This window comes from Pimephales promelas, chromosome 20 (assembly GCF_988280905.1).
Source record: "Pimephales promelas chromosome 20, fPimPro1.hap1.1, whole genome shotgun sequence".
In the NCBI taxonomy this organism is placed as follows: Eukaryota; Metazoa; Chordata; class Actinopteri; order Cypriniformes; family Leuciscidae; genus Pimephales; species Pimephales promelas.
The window spans coordinates 5,439,538-5,463,689 of NC_142788.1; the positions used below are offsets into that span (position 1 = coordinate 5,439,538).

Here is a 24,152-nt window from a genome sequence, read left to right on the forward strand (position 1 = left end):
ATGATGCACCATAATTTTCTCCCTATTATTTACATCCATTTAAGACATAATTGTGTTTAAGTGAATAAACTGTGTTTAAGTTAATCTCAGAGCTTGTCATTTTGACATTTTTATGTATAATCGATGGTTAAGGACACACGAAGCCCAAAGTATAGGCTACTTTTCTTGTCTCGTTGCAGTCTGTTTCGGAGCGCGCACCGCCTTGTGAACGTCTCTTGCGCATGTTTTTGTGTTTTTAATAGCCATTTTTTTGATCTTGCAACAGTAGAAGACCGCATTTTGCAACAATCGTCGATCGTGCTGATTCTGACTGTACGTTTGGGTTTTAGGAACTTCCTAATAGGAACAACTGACAGCGCTCCGCAGTGCTGTGAAGTAGGCTAAAGGAAGTTAAGCTGGACAGATCATGCGTCTTGTTTTTTAACGGTTTTATCTCAAATATCTTTTTTTATTAATCTTTGGAAGCTGAAATACAAAATATATTAGAATAATGTCCCAGATCTAAAGTGTAACGACGTTGAATGTTTAGTTCTGTCCTCATTGTCACTCATTAAGCAAGGGCTGTCGTGTTGCGCGTGCTGTGGCTTTGCGTGAGAGATCGCTCTCTCTCTCTTCTGAAATGCGAATTTCAAATTTGCATCACAGACAAATGGCTGAATTAAAATATAGTTTATATATAGAAATGGCTGGCGATATAAACATGTTCAAGATAACGTCTTTATAGGAATAATAAATAATTTCTCCTGTACCGACAGCAGAACCGATAAATTCCGAGCTTATCGATACAGCGGCCTTTCAAAATTCAGTACCGGGGCCCGTTTAATACCGGGTTTCGGTACCCATCCCTAACAGCCAATCATAGCAACGCATGGGTTGAGGACACCAGGTAAATCTTAGTTTTTCTTTTTTTTGCATTTTTTTGTCAGAGAGCAAATCATCGTGCAAACAGTGTGCAGCACTAGTTTCTGTCTGACGTCCATATTCACGTGTTGTGTTCTCTTCTTCGCTAGGTATTGGCGCACGTGCTGTTTTGTGTCATTTCTGGTTCGTTTTATTGCGTGGTTTTTCATGACAAAACATGGTTTGTAGACAAGATAGAATCGTTGGGTGACAGAGTTGTTGTCAACTCATTATTTATTTGATTATTTTCAGGATTTAGACCGTACCATAGTACTGAACAGCTCTCATTAGAGTCTAAAATTATTTGCTCTTATCATCCGATCGTGGTTGTATCTCTATGTAGTGTGTTGTTAACTCGTGTAGTGAGTTACCTCCTGTTGTGGATCAATCATGTTGTGTTGTGTGGTGTGAACAGCTCAACAACTTGAACACTCCTGATTTCACTGAGAGCAAGTCATGTAGTGTGAACCGCACAGTTCAGCCCGACGTTTTAAAATCATGTAGTGTGAACAAGGCATTAATCGCATAACTTTATCCAGAGCAGACACTTATCTTCTCTGGATAAAGTTACGAGTTGTGTGTGTCATTATCTTACCCAAAAATTGGAGTGTTCATGTTCAAACTTAGAGCTTAGATCAGGCCCAAAAATCAAGCCCGACCCTACCTGAGCCTATTCCAGGTTCGAATCCACTGTGAGACAACAATGCGTTCCTGAGCAAGACAATTAACCCCTAGTTGCACCAGAGGCGTGTGACCTCTGACATATATAGCAATTGTAAGTCGCTTTGGATAAAAGCGTCAGCTAAATGAATAAATGTAAATATAATAACCTGTGAATTTACCATCTCTGCCTCTTTAAAAGCTGTAAAGAGCGTGTCATAACATTTAGAAACATTAAGAACATCGATCCTCAGCTGCTCTTTAGCACTACTGCTGGGCTTCCTGTGATTGATTCTGTGGACAGTTACAACTCTGCGCTAACGACTATTCTTGGAAGGAACGAGTTGTTTCTTTTGCTAGATCATCCCCTTGGTATACTAATGAATTGCGTGCACTTAAAACCAAAGGAAGAAAGACTGAGCGCTTGTAGCTACAGAAAAACGTCTCGGTTACGGATGTAACCCTCGTTCCCTGAGTAGGGAACGGAGACGTTACGTCAGAAGTTACGGAGATTGGGGGTTTCGCATAGAAAGCCAATCCTCTTCGAGTATTTAAAAACGAGCCAATGGCATGAAAATGCCTTGGGGCTGCGGAATTTGCATAGCGTAACTCCGCCCCACCTTGTGGGTATAAAAGGAGGAAGTGAACGCAACCGCAGTATGTCTTCGCTGAGGAGCCAAGACTGAACTCAGGCGTCTACCCAGTGTTACAGCCGAAGTGGCAGGAAGACGTAACTCCCTACTCAGGGAACGAGGGTTACATCCGTAAACGAGACGTTCCCTTTCGTAGTCACTTCGAGTTACGTCAGAAGTGACGGAGATTGGGGGTCTGTGCCATCACGCTAACTTCAACCTGTCTTCCAGTGCCCTGCGAAAGTCTGGACGCCTGAAAAAGCATAACCAGGGATCCTACTTTGACACAGGAATACCAACGTACACTGGGAAACATATCCCGGGAGGGACATGCTACCAGATGCCTACCGAAGGAAGGACTTACAATACACATATGGCCGCATAGGGACGCATATGGAGATCACTGGAGCACCAACCGCAGGTGGCTAATAAAATTTGACTCCAGGGGTGGCAGATGGCTTGCCAAGGGAAGACACATGCTCATAGAGGCTTACAGTGTATAATACACATGAGACAGTTAACATAGGGAACCGTGCACATGGAGGCACCTAGCCGGCATCCAGAGCAACAGCAGTGGTGCCCGCATCGTCGGTGCTGGAGGACTCAAGGCTTCAACGGAAGACATTGAGGAAATATCGCACTTATCCAGTCCAAGGAGTGGAATGGCGAGCAAGCGAAGACACCTAAGCGGGTCCAGTACTGGCGGAAGCGAGTATGTGAGAGGACACCGGCTCAATTCGCCGATTATAGAATCTCGCGAAGGTGTTTGGTGTCGCCCAGCCTGCAGCTCTGCAATGTCTGTTAGCGAGGCGCCATGCGCTAGAGCCCAAGAGGAGGCCACACTCCGAGTGGAATGGGCCATCACACCAAGGGGGCACGGACGGCCTTGCTGCTGGTAAGACAAAGCAATGGCGTCCACTAACCAGTGAGACAGCCGTTGCTTTGAGAGAGCCCTTCCCTTCTGGCTCCCCCCATAACAAACAAAGAGCTGGTCTGAGGTCCTGAAACACCGCGTTCTGTCGACGTAGGTGCGGAGCGCACGTACCGGACAGAGCAGTGCCAAGGCTGAGTCTGCCTCCTCCAGGGGCAGCGCTTGCAGGTTCACCACCTGGTCCCGGAAGGGAGTGGTGGGAACCTTGGGCACGTATCCAGGCCGGGGTCTTAAGATCACGTGATAGTAAGCCGGCCCGAACCCAAGGCACGCTTCGTCAACGGAGAATGCGTGCAGGTCCCTTACCCTCTTGATGGAGGCCAATGCAAACAGGAGTGCTGTCTTCATAGGACAGGACTAAAAACTCTACCGATTGCAAAGGCTCCAGGGGACGCCTCTGCAGAGCACTTAGATCTACTGAGAGGTCCCAAAGGGCACGAGGGGAGAGTGAGGCGGATTTAGCCTCCTTGCTCCCCTCAGGAACCTGATGAGCAGGTCATGCTTTCCCATAGACTTACCTTTCGCTGCATCATGAGACGCGGCAACGGCCACGACATAAACCTTAAGGGTGGAGGGCGACAGCCTACGCTCCAACCCCTCTTGCAGGAAGGAAAGCACGACACCAATCAAACATCTCCGGGGGTCTTCTCAAGTTGACGAAGAGGTTCCACTCCGACGCGTAGAGGTGTCCCGTGGACGACGCTCTTGCGGAAGTGATGGTTGCCGCAACCGCAGGTGGCAGCGAACTCAAACCTGCCTCATCCCATCCAGGAGCCACAGGTGTTGGCTCCAGAGCTCGGGACGAGGGTGCCACCAGATGGCCCGTCTCTGAGAGTGTCCTCAGAGGAAAGGCCAAGGAGGTGCTGTCGCGAGGAGCATCAGTTCGGAGAACCACGTCTCAGTGGGCCAGTAAGGGGCTACCAACAAGACCTGCACCTCGTCCTCCTTGATCTTGCACAACACCCGTGCAAGAAGGCTCACTGGGGGAACGCATACTTGCGTGGGCCCCGCGGCCAGCTGTGCGCCAGTGCGTCTGTGCCGAGCGTGCCCTCGGACAGGGAATAAAACTGGGCGCAGTGGGAGGATTCCCGAAAGGCGAGAGGTCTATCTGTGCCTCCCCGAACTGGTCCCAATCAGCTGGACCGTCTGGGGATGGAGTCGCCATTCGCCGGAGATAGAGCTGACCCGTGACAGCTCGTAGGCCGCCAGGTTCCGGTCTCCTGGAATGTACACTGCACGAAGGGACCTCAGGTGCTTCTGACTCCAAAACAAGAGGTGGCGGGCGAGCTGCGACAACCGGCGTGAGCGTAGACCACCCTGGTGGTTGATGTACGCTACTGCAGCGGTATTGTCTGAACGGACAAGTACGTGTTGACCCCTGAGCAGTGCTCGAAAGCGGTGCAGGGCCAGGCGTACTGCCAGCAGCTCGAGGCAATTGATGTGCATGAGGCGCTGGGGTCCTGTCCAGGACCCCGCGGCTGCATGCCCATTGCACATGGCACCCCAACCCGTGGTAGATGCATCCGTGGGGACAACGAGATGCCTGGAAACTCGCTGGAGGGGGACACAGGCCCGTAAAAGCTGAGGTTCGACCACGGGAAGAAAAGGTTCGGCGGCACGCTGGAGTCACTGGAACTCGGAGCGAGCCCCGATGCCATGCCCACCTCGGGACTCGATCGCGAAGCCACAGCTGAAGCGGTCTCATATGAAGCAATCCGAGCGGCGTTGCCGCGGATGCCATATGCCCCAGAAGCCTCTGAAAAAGTTTCAGTGGAACCGCACTCTTGCCCTCGAACTGTCGAAGACAAGTCAGCAGTGAGTGCGCGCGCTCGTTCGTGAGCTGCGCGGACATGGCGACCGAGTCTATCTCCATACCGAGGAAAGAGATCCTCTGCACGGGGCAAAGTTTGCTCTTCTCCCGGTTGACCCGAAGGCCCAGACGGGCTAGGTACCGGAGCACCAGGTCTCTGTGTTCGCAAACCTGCTCTCGAGAGTGTGCCAGTTTCAGCCAGTCGTCGAGATAGTTCAGGATGCGAACCCCGTGTTCGCGAAGGGGAACAAGGGCTGCCTCGGCGATCTTCGTAAAGACGCGAGGGGACAGAGCTAACCCGAATGGGAGAACCGCGTACTGATATGCCTGGCCCTCGAAAGCAAACCGAAGAAACGTTCTGTGTCGAGGCAAAATGGAGACATGAAAGTACGCGTCCTTCAGGTCGATCGCTGCAAAACAATCTTGAGGCCGAACGCATTCGAAAAAATGCGTTTGGCCGTGAGCATTTGGAATGGTAGTCGATGAAGAGTACAAAATGCGCAGATCCAGGATCGGTCGTAACCCACCGGTTTTCCTGGGGACAATGAAGTAGAGGCTGTGAAACCCAGACCTCATCTCGGCTGGAGGGATGCTCTCGATTGCACCCTTTACCAGCAGGGTCACAACCTCCGCTCTCATGACCGGGGCATTGCCACCAACCACCGTGGAGCGAACTCCCCTGAACGGGGAGGAGACCTTGCGAACTGAGTCGCGAAGCTGAATCTGATCGTTCTGATGACGCAGCGGGACAGGTCGGGGAGCTCTAGCCAAGCTCCCAGGAACTGAGCCAGCGGAGTCATGCGAACCACAGACGTCCCCCTGGAGGGGCAGCGGTACGGGGGAGACTGGCATGCACACAGGAGTTACCCCGTGCGGATGCACCGTCGAACCCCGTTCCCCGACAGAAGAGACCAGGGAAGGACGCACGTTCCACGGGGGTCTGGCGTTAGAGGGGGAGGGGAGTGGTGTAGTCGAGGGACGACACACGCTCCCATCCGCACCCTCAGAGACAGAGAGGAATGAGCGGGGCGACGCACTGGACGTCGTGCGCGCTCATTCCAGTCTGTGTGCTCAATGATAGAGTCAGTTTTTCTTCAACCAGCTCAAGGTGCTTCTTACTCGTGGGTGAGAAGCGAGGAGCTAGCTAGAACAAAAGATTCTCCACCGGGGGAAGGAGGTGCCCTGCTACCGCCTCCTGTGAAAAAACGTGAGACTATCACTGAGCAGCCCGACTCAGGAACATCGCTTCGCCCACCCAGGGAGAAGCGCAAAGTCTGGCGAGCCACTGCTCAGATCGCAGGCAATGCAGAGTCTCGCTGGGTACCGCCGTCACACCAACACTGAAGAGGACGCTCGTCTCGAAGAGTCTTGAATCAGTGAGAATGGCTTTAGGAGTGAAGAAGTCTTTTGGCTCCGAAGCGAAAACATACTGCGGTTGCGTTCACTTCCTCCTTTTATACCCACAAGGTGGGGCGGAGTTACGCTATGCAAATTCCGCAGCCCCAAGGCATTTTCATGCCATTGGCTCGTTTTTAAATACTCGAAGAGGATTGGCTTTCTATGCGAAACCCCCAATCTCCGTCACTTCTGACGTAACTTGAAGTGACTACGAAAGGGAACTGGCCTTACTGTCCATAAACTGATGTTTGAAGAACAGCAAATGAAATATCATCTTGCCCTTAAATCAACCAGAGAGGAATATTACTCACATATGATTAATGAAGGTGCAGGCAATCCAAGATTGATGTTTAAAACAATTAACAAACTTTTCAAACCTCGTGACCAAAACATTTGTTCCTCTGTTGGGATGTGTAACAAATTTCATGAATACTTTACAGAAGAGTTCGAAATATCTATAGCTCCATGTTTACCCGTTCCTCTAGGCTGGCCAACGAGCCACTTGCTAAATGTATTATCTTCTTTCACTAACTTTGTCACTGTCAGCACAGATGATATTTCAAAACTGGTCATGTCTATGAATTCATCTACATGCTCTCTCGACCCAATGCCTACTGAGATCCTAAAAAAGTGCTTACCACTATTGTGTCCCTCTATCACTGGTATTATTAATCACTTTTTATCAACTGGTGAGGTTCCTTCAGCACTTAAGTTAGCTGCCATCACACCAGTCCTTAAGAAGACTGGTTGCGATGTCGAGGGTCTTTCCAACTATAGGCCTATTGCCCATCTACCTTTTCTGGCGAAGGTCCAGCTGGCCAGCTACAGCAATACCTGTCCTTGAACAATCTCCTAGAACCTTTTCAGTCGGGATTTAAATCAGGCCATAGTACTGAGACTGCTCTTGTCTGGGTCACAAACGATCTTTTCATTTCTGCAGATATGGGTGCTCGCAGTATTTTAGTTTTGTTAGACATCACTGCTGCTTTTGACACTATATCTCTTGCTGTCCTTCTCGACAGACTATCTGTATGGCTAGGAATCTCTGGTACTGCGCTTAAATGGTTTACATCTTATTTCACCAATCGATTCCAGTTTGTCTCTTTGGGAAAAAAAACAAATCCACACCTACGCTAGATCTGCATGGTGTCCCGCAAGGATCTGTGCTTGGTCCCATCTTGTTCAGCATTTATATGTTGCCTCTGGGGGACATAATTCGTAAATTTGGGTTAGGGTTTCACTGTTATGCTGACGATACGCAGATCTATATCAGCATGCACCCTGATCCAAACCTTGCAGTTACCGCCCTCACCCCGTGCTTGGAAGAGATAAGAGTCTGGATGAATAACAACTTCCTTAAGCTGAATGAATTAAAGACAGAACTTCTATTTGTCGGTACTCAAATGGGTTTACGCAAGTTTAACAGTTCAAGTTTGATTACTGACTATGATTTTGTCACTCCGTCCTCACTAGTTCACAATCTTGGCGTTATCTTTGACCCAGAACTGATGTTCGATGATTTTTCCAAAAACTACATTTTTCCATCTTAGAAATATCGCCAGACTGCGATCGTCTCTATCACTCTCAGATGCAGAAAGGCTCATTCACGCCTTTATTACGTCGAGGCTTGATTATTGCAATGCACTCTATGTTGGTCTCCCAAACAGATTCATCAAAAAATTGCAATATATTCAAAATTCTGCCGCAAGGCTTTTAACACATACAACTGCCCGACAGCATATCACCCCAGTACTCCATGATCTACATTGGCTGCCTATAGAAGCACGCATTGAATTCAAAACACTGATCTTAACGTATAAAGCGATTAATGGGACGGCCCCTGCCTATCTCTGCAGCTTAGTTAGCTCTCACACTCCAGCTCGCTCTCTGCGCTCTTCCAGGTCATGCATCCTTCATCAGCCTCGATATACAGTAAATTAAAATCTATGGGTGGTCGAGCATTTTCGGTCGTAGCACCACATTTATGTAATGCCCTACCTTCAGGAATTAGAGACTCACCAACATTGGATGTCTTTAAGACGTCTTTAAAGACACACCTTTTTAGAGTTCTTCTTCTTCTTCTTTAAGCTCCTGCATTGGGTATGGGTTTACATCCCATCCCTGTGCGTTGAGCCGACCAGATGAACCAGTTCTTTCCAGTGCCGGCGATCTTGTGCCAGCTGCTCTGCATCCTCCATAGCGACTCTTTAGAGTTGCTTATTGTAAATGAATGTGTCTGTTTTTACCCCTCTTTTTGCATACTGTAGCGCCTTGAGTTTAAGAAAGGAGCGTTATAAATAAAATGCATTATTATTATTATTATTATTATTTTATTACTGTGTTTGACCCCGTTTCACCTTCAGAACTACCTTAATTCTAGGTGGCATTGATTCAACAAGGTGCTGAAAGCATTCTTTAGAAATGTTGGCCCATATTGATAGGATAGCATCTTGCAGTTGATGCAATCATGCATCTTGCAGTTGATGCAACATCCCCCAGATTTGTGGGATGCACATGGCATGGAGCTCGAATTGTGTCTTTTATTACATTTGAGAAAATAATTTATCTGAGAGAAAAAAAAATGATTGGCTGCATCGTTCAAAGCTGCAAACATGTTATAAAAATAAACTCTGGCCTGTAAATCATTTCTATTTTGTTTTAGTTGTTCTTGTAGCTTTTCTGCAACAGATGAATAAAAATGTATTAGTTTTTATTCATAGATATTTCTAGTTTGCGGGTGTACCGCAAATCATTTTATTCTCCCGCAACCCGCACACACAGAGTGAGCGCAGTACCGCTCGCACTCGGCCATCAAAGCTAGTACCGCCGCACTCTATTGCTTTGGGAGTGCACGTCTCTAGATCAAAGGCCCGGCCCGGCCCGAGGATAGTGACGGGAAATGTCGGCAGGCCAGGTTGGGTCAAGTTCTGGCTCGGGCAGAGAATCTAAGCTCTAGCTCAACTCAAGCAGAGGCGGCATCTATCTATGTGAACCGAACAATGTAATGATTCAGTTCGACTCCCAAGACAAGACGATGCTTACCTGACTGGCCAATAGGAACGTGGCCCCGTCCATGACACAATTTTCACAGTGAAAGCAGAATCCTGACTCGAGAGCAAGAAATTGCATAGAGAGCAAAGAAAAAGTTTCTCTTTTTTTGAGAAAAAGTTTTCACACTGATAGCAAAATATATATATATATATATATATATATATATATTAGTTTTTTTCAAAGTCTTTTGAGAGAGACTTATTTTCTCAGAAATAATAAAAAAAGATTGTAATTTAATTTTTTTTTTATGTTCTATGAGAAAATACTTTCTCTCAAAACGTTTTAGTCTCAAATATTATAAATTTTTGCTATTGGTATGAAAACTTTTTCTCCCAAATACTTTTTTTCTCACATGAAATGCTTTTTTGCTATCAGTGTGAAAACTTTTTCTCTCAAACATTTTTTTTCTCTCAGATCATTTATTTTCTCTCATGTAATAAAGACACATTTCTAACTCCATACAACTCTAGGGCACGAAGCTCCCGTTCCACAAATCCCAAAGATGCTCTGTTGAGATCTGGTGACTGTGGGGGGCATTTTAGTACAGTGCACTCATTGTCATGTTCAAGAAACCAATTTGAAATGATTCGAGCTTTGTGACATGGTGCATTATCCTGCTGGAAGTAGCCATCAGAGGATGGGGACATGGTGGCCATAAAGGGATGGACATGGTAAGAAACAATGCTCGGGTTGGCCGTGGCATTTTAACGATGCCCAATTGGCACTAAGGGGCCTAAAGTATGCCAAGAGACAGAAACAGAACAGAAATCTCAACAGAAATCGAGACTCATCAGACCAGTGTAGAGACTTTGAGGGTGAACCAAACACAACGGAACCTTCTATGTGAGTTAAACAGAATTCAACACCACATGAATGTTCATGAATGTTCAATGTTCAGATTCACGAGACGGCTCCAAATGGTCTCCTTTGGGATCAGAAAACCCCCCAGAGAGGACGTTTATGGCCTGCTCAGAAATGGTGAAATGAGGCCTGAACGCCGAGGTCCCTGACTCCTGCGACTAACAGACCACGGCTTTCATGGAACAAGGTCCCATGAGAGATGGACACAGATTTCAGCAGGAACTCTGCCTGACCTCAGATTTACACACTTTACATACCAAAATGCATCCCAGAACATTCTTGATGGACTTATAATCAAACGTCAGGCAACTACATAATGCTATGATTGCTCCTACAATTCATGTGTGTGTCTATTTCTTCTTAGATCACTTATAATGTAATGTGTTATAACTATTAGATGTGTGAATGTAAAAGTGTATCGTGTTTCCTATCAGAAAGATCAATAGCTCTTATTTCAAAAGATGGCTTGATTGAAATATGTGTAAATTGTTTTGTATTCTTATAAATCTATAATGTTTAAAATGTGGTCTCTTGTTCTCTCTGCTAGTGCTGGTAACCAAGGAGACCACAGATAACGCATAATTTAATATAAGGAGAAAATAGAGCCACCTTCTAAATTCTGGCCAGTGTCTCATTGGCCAGAATTCCTCTTGGAGGATGGACACATTTTTGAGTTAAAGACCCGAACAAAGGTTCGAGGTTAAGTGCTTCTTCTAAGAAAATCATGGGTGCGGGGTGAATGGGTGAAGTCATCTTCATGAAGAAGCCATGACAAAACCGGACAGACCAGTAACAACGTAGACCAGCAGACAGAAAATTCTTTGATTTAGCACAACTATTCGCTGTATCGCTGATATAGTTTGACCAAATTCCCCACCACAGTCATTCTCTTTAAATAGACGAATATGCCTTTACTTTCGAATGGTTTGCCAGCTGATGTACCTTTGGATAACATAACTAAAAAGCTAACAACAATCAGTGTGATGACAATTTTATTATTTGCATGAAAACACTTGAATTAGCCCAATTGAACACTGGGTGTTAAATTTAAAATAATATTCGACTAAGATGTACACAAGATTTTTGCAGTGGTGCACACTAGCGGAGTGAACTGCCAACAGTGATAAGGTATAGCTTAGAGTGGAGTGTAAAGCTGGTGTAAAAAATGTCACTGAATTAATCTTTATCTGCCCATGTCTTAAAATTGTTGTTTTGATGACACATTGATAGCAATCTCCCCCATAAAGGTGTTTTAGGGGGAAGAAAGTGACCCTGTTCCAGCGGAGACCACAGTTTGTACCATGTCTGAACTGAATGAATAATCATGGTATTATTAGTTCTTGTTTTGATCAGTTTGTCATCCCATGTAAATAAAATATTGGTAGGACATTCTTCTTTTATCTCAGATTTCTCCACATTCAGCCAAGAGGGACATCTGAGCTAAATACCTGGATTGGGATGCCCAATAATACATCTTAAAATTGGAAACCCCTGACCCTAGGGGTTTTACAAGTAAGGGTTAATGCCCGACGAGGTGTCCATTGTCAGGTTTTAATGGACGACGGCGAGGTCCATTAAAACCTGACAATGGACACCTCGAAGGGCATTAACCCGCTTATACCATGGTCACTTGCCAAATAAAACATTTTTAAAACATGCTAGTTTATATTTTAATTAGGCTAAATCAAGTTTTTACAAATAATAACTCGCCTGGTTTATTTAGCAACCGGAGATATTTATAGTCCGCTCAGCTTGTAGAACCCTTCAGGTTCAAAAATGCATTTTTTGTTTTTCATGAAACACAAAGGTAGGCATAGTTATTATTATTTTTTTTTAATTACACATAAAACAATTAATCAAACAGGCTTCTTAGGCTTGAAACGCTGTACTCTCCTCCTGACTTGGTTGTCTGGACTGCTGCGTAAAACTCCCGCAGGGTCTCATTCAGAGCAGCAGCGGTGTAATTTTCTTTGCGACGTTTCTCCGTTTTATTTACATTTTTATTTCTTCAGCAGCATCCCAGTGTCACGAACCAGAAGAACACAGACAGGTAAGTATCAATCGAGTTTATTGGAGAGGACAGTCAATGATCACAGCAGGGTGAGTAGTAACAATGCAGACAATGTCAATGGAGCGAATGCAGTCAGAAAGGAAGTCTCTTATCTCTTGGCAGGGATGGATGACCGGGAGAGCTGGCTGGATGGATCGGGAGAGCTGGCTGGAGTCGAGGGGATCTGGGAGGAACCGGGAACGGGAGCTGACGGGAGACGGACCGGAGAGTGAGGCTTCTCATGCGGGTAAGTAACAGCAAAGTCTTTTCAGCGGGTACGGAGTCTGTAGTCGTAGTATTGACGAGACCAGACAATGAGGGACTGAGTGGGTGAGTCTTTTATGTTGCTGGTGATTGGGAATGGGAAGTGAAGACAGGTGATGAAGGCAGGTGAGGATGATTAGTAGTCCGGGGAACCGGAACGAGTGGGCGGAGTGATGGTGTCTGGTGCTGACGCAGATGGCTCCGTGACACCCAGTCGTCAAAGTTGTCATATTCTCCATAAATGTTAAAAGAAATAACGAAGTCGCTCATTGTTGTATTAGTAGGCTATGTACTATCTAACTAACGTTAGATGTTTGTTTTGATAGAGCAAATTTTTAACGGATACTTTGACGTTTGACTGCCTGTTGCTATGGTTACTCACAGCTGTTGTAGGCAGCGCATTTATTTAGTCATTTCGAATGGTAAACAGGCAGTTTCACCAGAACTACTTTACTAGGTGTCCTCTATCACTTTTTAACGGACACCCTGCAGCCAATCAGAATCGAGTATTCACCCAGACCAAGGTATAATGCCAAATAAATGATCTTATTGGCCCATTGAGAGAAGTGAAAAGGAATAAGGGAATAATATTGGAAGAGATTAACATGTATAAAACATTGGGCAAAATATATTCATTTTAACTGCATTTATTCTACCAAGTAATGTCGGTGGTAGATCCATCCAATTGGTTAAATCTCTATCCATCTTCCCTAAAAGACTAGCCAAATTAAGTTTATTGAGATTCTTTAAATTACCATCTACCTGTATACCCAAATATTCAATTCCAGTAGGAGAGCACTTAAAGGAAGAACCGTTCAGTATAGTCAAACCCTGGTAATGGAACCCACACTTTGGTCAATATTAATTTTGTATCCAGAGAAAGTGCCATATAATTGTAAAATTCAGTAGATTCAGACAAAGAGTCTATGGGGTCAGTAAGATATAAAAGAATATCATGAGCAAACAATGATATTTTATGCATTTCAGGGCCAATCTCAAAGCCCTTTATATTAGAGTTGCATCTAATAGCCTCAGCTAAGGGTTCGATACCCAGTGCAAAGAGAGCTGGGCTCAGGAGGCGTTCTTGTCTACATCCTATGTGCAAGGAAATTTTTTAATTGGAATATCCAAATTTTTTCAGCACTTCATTGCGTCCACTCAACGCAATGAAATGCCTTTTCGGCATCAAGAGACACAGCTACTGCCTGCATGCATTTTTTTTTTTTTTTTTTAGCAGTGTGAATGACATTGAAAAATCTCCTCAAATTGTTTCTTCAAATCTGATAGTCGATTACAAAACCCAGGAGATGCATTTCATTAATATTTTTGACGTCATCTTCTACTTGATCGTTCTATGTACATTCAAAGACAGGCAGGTCTTACCATAGTTGGGGCAGCAGACTTTGAGCCAGCACACACAGGAAAGTACGGTCAGGTTACTGAGGCTGCAGAGACCAAATAAAACTCCACAGAAGGCATAGCACATACACATCACCTCTGTGAACAACCACCTGAAAAGAAAAACAAGATGTCAATCTGTACAATCTCTTAAGGCTTGAGTGCCCGATCCTATTCTATATGTTACGTTAAGTGTTTCAGAAAAATATGAATTGGTCCACAACTGGTTCAGATGTGGTTGGCATAAAAGAGCCCTTTAAACTATAGAAATATGTAGTTGCATTGTTTACAGTGCAGAAGTGCACAATCATGTTCCTGGAGATCTACCTTCTGGAGATCCATCTGAACTTTGCAGGAATGTGAATCTCCAAGAACATGATTGGGGACATCTGCACTGTAAACAATGCAACTACATATTTTACAGTTTATGGGAACATTGACGTCACAAATACAAATAAACATAAGCTATTTGAAACTGCACACAATTAAATATAAAGAGCTGTTACTAATTGTTACCAATTGGAAATTTGCTAAACACGAAATATATTCTAGCCTTGATGAATTTATTGTGTAAATGACGCATTTTGCATTTAGTGGACAAACAGATTCAGTAGACAAAACAAAGTAGTGTTAGATAGGACAATTTTAAGACAAGAGTTAAGAAAGCAGCATCTGGTTGAGTTGAAATTTTAAGTCATGTCAACAGTTTGTCCTGGTTGCGTATGCACCTCCCTGAAGGAGGGAACGGAGGGCGTAGTCGATGGTCGACTGAATATGCTGATTTCACGCAGCCATCATTTTGAAATGGCTCTGGTAGGAAGAAAACTGGAAGTGTCGCTTTAAATCATAGGAGAGTCGCGAATGCGATGGCGTATTGTTGTGTTCAATTAAGACATTTGTTATTCTAAAAATGTACTGTAGCAGGATGAAGTGTACCCATGTTGGTGATTGGCCAGTGTCATGTAAAAACATTGAACCTATCAGCAGTCTGGTGGTATGGTATAAAATGGGGAGGGTTTTGTCACTTGGGATGTGTTATCACCTGTACCACCCCTTTACGGAAGTTGCCATTTTCTTGAATGGGATAGTATCTGTAGTGCCGTGTCTGCGTTGTGCTGCTGTGCATATGCTGCCCCTGGCTTTAAGGTTGGTACTGTTGCTTTGAAGATGTGTTTCTGTCAATGGAACGTTTGTTTACTATCTTGAGTCTTTGTGTAGCCTGTCAACGAACAGAAAACTGCATGTTATGGTCAGCGACAGTGCATAGTACCGCGTCGTGAACATCTCCCGGTATGTATGAGAGCCATGTATGGTGATCTCTTTTGTTTTATTAGTAGTTCTTCTGTTTTATGTTTGACAGGTTGAGTGACACAATCAAGGGTTTCATCTCTATTACAGGACGAGATCATGACGTCTTTTGTAACGCACTGCTGTCTTTCCTGGGATCATTCCGGTCATTTTCGTTTGTGGATTGAACTTTGTGTTTTTGTAACAGCTGGCTCAATTGCATTTCATATTTTTCTCCCATGTGTGTGAACTGATTTTTTTCTATATTTGGGGCTGGTTGGTACCAGCTAACCAGTGTTTAGTGTTTGTCTTTTTCTCCTTGGAGTTGTGGGGGGAAGTGTATAGAGGAGGGGTTTAGCTGCTGTTTAGCAGTCTTCACCTTGAGTGCTGTGCTCCTGTCAATTGACCTCACCAGAGTGTGTGTGTGTGGGGGGGGGGAGGGTATTAAGCGTGGTGTGTAAATTTAGGGTTACAGCAGGCCATCTCCCTCCCTTAAGCTTTCTTTTGTATTTGTTTGGGGGTTTTTTGTGTATTTTTTTTTATTTTTTATGTATATTGAAGTGTTTCCTTTGTTTTTCTTTTCTTTCTGACATGTGAATATTGCGCCCTCAAGATATTATGTATTGATGGTTTTTAACTTTTGTACCTGAATAAAGCAAATCTTTGGTACTCCCTGGTCCTTGGTACATCCTTTGGTACACCCATTTTTTGGTACACCCAACCTGTGTGCTCCCTGTTCTTGGGCAGGGAGTTCCCAGTATACACACCGGGTGGCATAGTCGAACGTTGTATAATTATTGGTGCTTCTTACAGTACCTGACGCCCCTGGCCACAGTACATACATTTCTTTCATAGTTTAGACAATATTTACAGTGAAATTTATAAATATATATTTTTTAAATATATATTCAGAACACAAAAATAAATTAGCAAAGAACTATATACAGTACATATCCTATATATTGGATATTAACATCTAATAGTTTAAATCGCGGCAGCAGCTTCAGGTTGGTAGTCCAAGACATTGTTGTCTATCTGTACTTCTGGGATTCTTCCCACCTTCGATTTCAAAATGGCAGCGTATGGAGATTGCGTCAGAGAGCCAGTGTTCTTCGAGTACTATTGAACGAGCCAATGTAATTGACATGCGTGATTCGCATCACACACAATCCACCCCCGCGCATGGGTATAAATAAGGAAATGGATGCACTAGTTGCTTTTTCGACGAGGAGCGGTGGTCTAACGGTAGTGGCAAGGGGACTATGTCCTCTGTTTCCTTCCTTCAGGGAACTGTGGGTTGCATATGCAACCAGGATGTTCCCTTTCAGTCGATAACGTTGGACATAGACAACAGTCGACTGAATGGGGATAACCTTTGAAAATGCCACTAAAGCTTCCACCTTCCAATGCCTAAACAAAAGCCTCCTGATGTGGGTAAGGACAGGGCTTAGGCCAGGGAAGTCACTGCTGTTCCTACAGGACCACTGGAAAGCATTCCCCATACATTGGAAGCAAGGGATGCTGTGGAAGCCACATTCAACCCGGAGGGAGGTAGCGTGGAGAATAAACATATGAACTGGGCAGATGACCAGGCAGTCCAACATATGAATGACACGGGCTCACCGTAGGGAACCGTATCATCGAAGAGAACACATATGGGATCACCGTAGGGATTGCAACATATGGACCCAGCCTAGCACAGGATCCAGCTGCTACGATTGGTATCTCTAACACCAGACGTTCTGCCACGTCTGATTTCGGAGGGGTGCGGAAGAACTTTACTGGGTTCAGGCAAGGGGAACTCAACTGGAGTAGAAGGCGGATGTATCCAGTCCTGAGGAGAATGGCACAGCAAGCTGACACTTGAACCAGGCTCATGGTGAAACTCTCTGTCAACGCCCAGGAGGAGCACACACTCAACATCTAAGAGGACATGAGCATCTCTGAATTCTTCACCAAATTAAGGCAGCCACCATTAGTGGGCCAACTTTGCTTGGAAACATCCTTCCCTCTCTGCTGAATCTAACAGATAAGAGCTGGTCTGAGGTCTAAGGCTTGCGTACTGTACACGTCTAACCTCTATGAAGTGGACGGACAGAGAAAGCCAGGGCTGGGTCTGCCTCCTCCTGGGCAGCGCTTGCAGGCTCACCACCTGATCCTATTACGGGAGAGGTAGGAACCTTGGGCACAATCCAGGCCTGGGTCTCAGCTCGTGAGAGTTAGCCGGCGTGAACGCCAGGCACAATTCGTTGACTGAAAGCAAGCAAGTCCCTACCCTTTAGTAGAGACCATGCGAACAGGAGAACTGTTTTCACAGAATTTTCAACTCACTGCCTGCAAGAGGCTACATTACGTATTTCGCCAGTAGGACTGCAACGTGCACAACTCCTATGCATGATTAATATCACTGAGCCAGGGTGGAAACCAGCAAAATATATCTGAGTCTGACGACAGACATACCCGAAGGTGGGGCAGCGGCTCGGAAGGCCCGGAGGTGGCCCGAAGCAGGGTCTGATTGTGGTGTATAACACTTACCTGTCTCCACGAGACGGGAGACAGGGAAGCGGCTTGGGAAGTGTGAGAAGGCGGATAACCGGGCCCTCAACCACCTCCAGGGGCCGGCTGGCAAATAAGAGGAGGCTGGAGGGTGCAAGGCTTTACAGGGTCACACTCACCAACTAACTCTCTTGGAGCCCAGGAAGGGAGAAATTGCTCTTTCTTTGAAAATGTGGGTACCGCTGGTTTTACTTTTTTGGGAACCAGTGGCGGAACAAACACACACATAACACAAACTACACTCGACCAGCCGGCTCCATGCTGAGACCTGGGTGAAGGCTGCGGTGGCGGTCTAGTGGGATCAGAGGCAGCTGCAGGCAGACACCCTTGACAATGACCAGATGGAGCATATGCCCCCGACAGACGGGTGGAGGCAGCAGCAGGAGGACATGCCGGATGGCCTACATCTGCTTATGGGCGGCCAAAAACTACTAGGAAAAGTTCTCAACCGCGTGGCTGAACAACCCAACCTGGGGAGAGTACAGGAACGGAACCTTGTCTGCTTCACTCATATCCGCCAGTTCGAGCCAGAGATGGCGCTCCTGGACCACAAGGGTCGACATCGCCAGACCGACCGCGCAAGCTGCAACCTTCGTGCCCCAGAGGGCGAGGTTACTTGCAGTGCAGAGCTCACCCATGAGTTCACGGTCTGGACTGCCCTTGTGCATATTCATGAGTGCCTTGGCCTGGTCGACCTGAAGCAATGCTTTGGCATGCAGAGAGGAAGCGGCTTGCCCACAGGCTCTGTAAGCCTTGCTCGTGAGAACGGAAAAAGAACTTACTGGCCTTAGAGGGGAGATGAGAATTCCTTGAGTTAGTCCCAACCGTGGGTTCGTGGAAAAAACCCCATGTTAAAAAGCTGCCAACGGACCCACAATGGCCCCGATGGATCGCAGGAGTTCGTGGGATGCCCACTCCCGTATAAGCTTGGTAGAGAGAGGGCCTTTTACGACTAACCCCCTTTTTACCAATACCCACGGATTTCGGCCGAAACGGACGCCTATAGTTGGCGCTAGAGAGTCGAAACCCCCCCGCCCCCCCATCCCACAGACCCACTATCCGTCCGACCGTCCACCGGGCGGGTGGGAGTTTCACGGAATACTAACCCGCCCACTCCCAGGCCACGCCCCCCGTCCCACGGACCCACTATCGTCCGATCGCCCACCAAACCGAGCCGACGCGTCGGGGCCCGCCCCCGGCCACGCCCCCGTCCCACGGACCCACTATTTGTCCGATCGCCCACTAAACCGGGCAAACGCCCCGGGACCCGCCCCCGGCCACTCCCCCGTCCCGCGGACCCACTATTTGTCCAATAACCCACTATATTTACCAAAAGTGCCGTAAGCCCACGCCCCCACTCCCGGGCCACGCCCCCATCCCGCGGACCCACTATTTGTCCAATAACCCACTATATTTCCCGAAAGTGCCGTAGGCCCCCCCCACACGCTCCGGCGCTTCGGGGGCCGCCCGGCGGGGCCGCCCACCCCCGTCACGGGGCCCCGACCCGGCTCGCTCTCACGGTCACGCCTCTGGGCCGAGGCCAGGCTAAATCGTCAAGTCCGCCCGAGGGCCCGGCGCTTCGGGCGTGTCGCTCGGGGAGGGCCCGAGGGTCGGCGTGCCGAATTTGGGGCCCCTGGGGCCTTTCTGTAAAAATCCCACTCGCCCATTAAATGAATGTATTCGCCACAGCGGTTTCGTGGACGCCGCTTCGCAAGGGCCTATCGACTAGGGGGCGCCGTTTTCCTTCTCGCCGCGGCCCCCCGGCGCGGGCGGAAAAGTTTGGGGGCCCTCGGACCTCGTTCGCCGGTCGAAAGGCCCCGAAAAGGGACGCGCGTCCGCAAAACCGCTGCGAAACAGGTGGTCCCTGGGACGGCCCCCGTACGGGGACGCAGGGTCGTGGCGCGTTGAGATTTGAGATCCTGGCCCTCCAGGGGCCCCTGACGCGGGGCCCCGGAGCGCGGATCTCTGGGGCCTTTAGAAAAATTTGACATTGCTCTAGCGCCCCCTGCTTTTGGTATGTCGGTCGGGGAGGGCCAAGGGGTGGGCGTGCCGAATTTGGGGCCCCGGGGACATTTTGAAAGAAATCCCACTCGCCCATTAAATGAATGTATTCGCCACAGCGGTTTCGTGGACGCCGCTTCGCAAGGGCCTATCGACTAGGGGGCGCCGTTTTCCTTCTCGCCACGGCCCCCCGGCGCGGGCGGGAAAGTTTGGGGGCCCTCGGACCTCGTTCGGCGGTCGAAAGTCCCCGAAAAGGGCATGCGTCCGCAAAACCACTGCGAAACAAGTGGTCCTTGGACGGCCCCCGTACGGGGACGAAGGGGCGTGGCATCTTGAGGTTACAGATTCCGACTCTCCTGGGGCCCCTGACCCGGGGCCCCGAAGCGCGGATCTCTAGGACCCTTTGAAAAAATCGCCCCTCCCCCGCTAAATGCCTGAAATGGCATTTTCAGTCTCAGAGTGAAAAAGCCATGAGAGAGGATTTTTTCACACAGGCCCGGAAAAGTGTGCCTCTGCTCTAGCGCCCCCTGCTTTCGGTATGTCGGTCGGGGGGGGCCGAGGTGCCAGCACGCCGAATTTCGGGCCCCTGGGACGTTTCGAAAAATATCCCGCTCGCCCATTAAATGAATGTATTTTGCCAAACGGGCCTTCGCGGACGCCGCTTCGCGACGGCCGATCGACTCGGGCGCGACGTTTTCCGACTCGCCACGGGCCCCCGACGCGGGCACCAAATTTTGGGGGCCCTCGGACCTCGTTCAGGGGTCGAAAGGTCGAAAAAGGGTGAAAAATGCACATTTTGAAAATGACAAAGGTCAAAAAGGTCAAACCGACGAAACGAGCCGCCACACGGAGACGGAACGTCGCAGCACCCCGAAATTCGGCGGGCTCCGTCGTCTAGGGACCTCGAGCGGGGCCCCCGAGTTTGAGGGCCCTGGCTGCTTTCTAAGCGTTTCGTAGGCCCCCGTTTGTAATGGGCCATTCATTGTGGATGGTGACTGAAAAGTGGCCCCACACGGAGACGGAACGTCGCGGCACCCCGAAATTCGGCGGGCTCCGTCGTCTAGGGACCTCGAGCGGGGCCCCCGAGTTTGAGGGCCCTGGCTGCTTTCTAAGCGTTTCGTAGGCCCCCGTTTGTAACGGGCCATTCATTGTGGATGGTGACCGAAAAGTGGCCCCCGCACGCAGACGGAGGGTCGCGGCACCTCGAAACTTCACGTTCCGACTCCCCGGGGGCCCCTGACTCGGGGCCCCGAATTTCGGAACTCTAGGACCTTTGCAAAAAAACGCCCCTCCCCCGTCATCAACTGATTTAAAGGCTTGAATGGCTCTTTCAGGGTAAGAGTGAAACATCCTTGAGCGTGACATGTTGCGCAGAGGCTAAAAAATATTTCCCTGGGCCCCAGGGCCCGGTGCTCTCGGCATGTCGCTCGGGGGCCGTTTCTATGTTTAATTAGCATAAAAAAAAAGCGTCCGCGGAACCACATTTTGGCGGGAAAAATTGTTTGGAAGTGGGATGTTGTCGCGTTTCCTCCTCCCGTCGTTTGTGGCGTCGGTCCCCGCCGATTAAACCACCTCTACCGTACAAAGCGCGCTCGGCCGAACGCGTGGCGCCGTTTTCCCGAGTCGTTTGAGTGTTTGATTGTCAAGAAAACCAGCGTCCTCGAAGACGCGTTTTGGCGGGAAATTTTTTTTAAGCCAGTCTGTGGGAATATCTTGGTGAAAACTTTTTTAAATGTGATATTCTGACTCTCTGGGCCATTGTGATTGCAAAATCAAGCTGTTTTGTGAAATTAGTCATGCAACAGGCTTTGTAATTAGGCCACACCTACGGTTTGGCCCTTTAAAAACAGCGGGTTCGTGGACGCTTTGGCGTTTGAGCTTTGTCGTTCGATTTTTTTCCGACGAAACGAGTTTATGAAGACTCGGAGGGATCCTTTGGTGCGGGCGGAAAAGTTTGGGGGCCCTCGGACCTCGTTCGGGGGTCGAAAGGCCGAAAAAGGGACGTCGTCCGCAACACCGCCGTTCGTCCAATAACCCACGTCGCGACGCCCCATCGACTAGGGGGCGCCGTTTTCCGACTCGCCACGCCCCCCCGGAGCGGGCGGAAAAGCCTGGCGGCCCCACGACCTCGTTCAGGGGTCAAGAGGCCCAAAAAGGGGCCTGCGAGTTAGGGTTAGCGTGACGGTCGGGGTTAGCGGCTGGCGACGCCTTGCCTCTGCTCTAGCGCCCCCTGCTTTCGGCACGTCGCTCGGGGAGGGCCAAGGGTTCGGCGTGCCGAATTTGGGGCCCCGGGGACATTTGGAAAAAAATCCCAATCGCCCATTAAATGAATGTATTTTGCCACAGCGGTTTCGTGGACGCCGCTTCGCAACGGCCTATCGACTAGGGGGCGCCGTTTTCCGACTCGCCGCGGCCCCCCGGCGCGGGCGGAAAAGTTCGGGGGCCCTCGGACCTCGTTTAGGGTTCGAAAGGCCGGAAAAGGGACTCTCGTCCGCAAAATCACTATTTGTCCAATAACCCACGTCGCAACGCCCGATCGACTAGGGGGCGCCGTTTTCCGACTCGCCGCGGGCCCCCGGCGCGGGCGGAGAAGTTTGGGGGCCCTCGGACCTCGCTCGGCGGTCGAAAGGCCGGAAAAGGGACGCCCGTCCGCAAAACCGCTACGAAACAAGTGGTCCGTGGGACGGCCCCCGTACGGGGTCGAAAGGTCGTGGCGCGTCGAGATTTGAGATTCGGGCCCTCCAGGGGCCCCCGACTCACGGCCCCAAAGGGTGAAAACCTAGGACCCTCCTGTAGCGGGTTAGCTCTTTTTAACAACTTTTACTCAAAAGCCTCTTAGGGTACAAGAGTTGAAGAGCTTTCATTAGGGTTAAAGGGGTCAAATGGGTTGCCTTTGCTCTAGCGCCCCCTGCTGTCAGTATGTCGCTCGGGTGGGGCCCAAGGGTCAGCGTGCAAAATTTGGGGCCCCTCGGACCTTTCTGTCAAAATCCCACTCGCCCATTAAATGAATGTATTCGCCGCAGCGGTTTCGCGGACGCCTCTTCGCAACGGCGCATCGACTAGGGGGCGCCGTTTTCCGACTCGCCGCGGCCCCCCGGTGCGGGCGGAAGAGTTTGGGGGCCCTCGGACCTCGTTCGGGGGTCGAAAGGCCGAAAAAGGGACGTCGTCCGCAAAACCCCGATCCGTCCAATAACCCACGTGGCGACGCCCGATCGACTAGGGGGCGCCGTTTTCCGACTCGCCGCGGCCCCCCGGCGCGGCCGGAAAAGTTTGGGGGTCCTCGGACGTCGGACCTCGTTCGGGGGGGGTCGAAAGGCCGAAAAAAAGGCGTCGTCCGCAAAACCGCTATCCGTCCAATAACCCACGTCGCGACGGCCGATCGACTAGGGGGCGCCGTTTTCCGACTCGCCGCGGGCCCCCGACGCGGCCGGAAAAGTCTGGGGGCCCTCGGACCTCGTTCGGGGGTCGAAAGGCCGAAAAAGACGGGGCCCCTTTCAAATGTATTTGATATAGTGGGTTATTGGACAATAGTGGGTTTTTGGACACATGTGGTCAGAAAAGCTTAAAAAGTGCATTTACAATAGCGAAAACTCAACGGATCCACCCACCAATGGGCTCTTTGTAAGCGTCTATTTGAGCTGAAAAGAATGGTATAAGTTTTATAAAATTTGGTCCAGTATTCGCGGAGATATTGGCCGAAAACCGTCGACCACGTGTCATAATGGCGCACGGTGATGACGTCACGACCCTAGGCCATCACCAGGTCCACCTTTGAACGCGAATAACTCCGGAACCACGCCGACTTTGGGCTTCAAACTTTGGGGTATTGGAGGGCCCATTGGTACCTCCCCACACACCGAGTTTGGAGTTCCAACTCGGCTCGGTTCCCGAGATACATCCGGTCAAATCTGGACAGGAAGTGCCCGTATCTCGGAAACGGAAGGGCCCAGGACCTCGAAACTTTAGGGTCTTGAGGGGACCCCTAGGGGCTCCCCACAACCGAAGTTTTGAGCCCCAACTCGGTTTGGTTCCCGAGATATACCCGGTCAAAACTGGACAGGAAGTGCCCGTATCTCGGAAACGGAAGGGCCCAGAACCTCGAAACTTTGGGGTCTTGATGGGACCCATAGGGGCTCCCAACACCCGGAGTTTTGAGCTCCAACTCGGTTTGGTTCCCGAGATACACCCCGTTATACATAAGGAACTTTTGGACAAAACGGTCAATATCTCGGAAATGACGAGTCCCAGCGGTTCGTCCTTTGGGGTGGTGAGTGGCCCCTAGGGGCCCTCTCAGACCCCAGAGTCCCGAGGTTCTGGGACCCTTCCTTCTGAAGTGACCCCTTTTCTGTTGGG

The 24,152-nt window shown here is 49.0% G+C and overlaps 1 protein-coding gene across 2 annotated transcripts in view; it reads right to left on the reverse strand.

Annotated features, from left to right (window-relative positions):
• Positions 1-24,152, reverse strand: part of opn7b (opsin 7, group member b) — a 188,803-nt gene that overhangs the window by 42,696 nt on the left and 121,955 nt on the right. For both annotated transcript variants that reach the window (XM_039689905.2, XM_089124451.1), the window contains one exon: positions 13,941-14,068. In XM_039689905.2, coding sequence (XP_039545839.2) covers positions 13,941-14,068 — 128 coding nt within the window. The remainder of the gene's footprint in view (positions 1-13,940; positions 14,069-24,152) is intronic.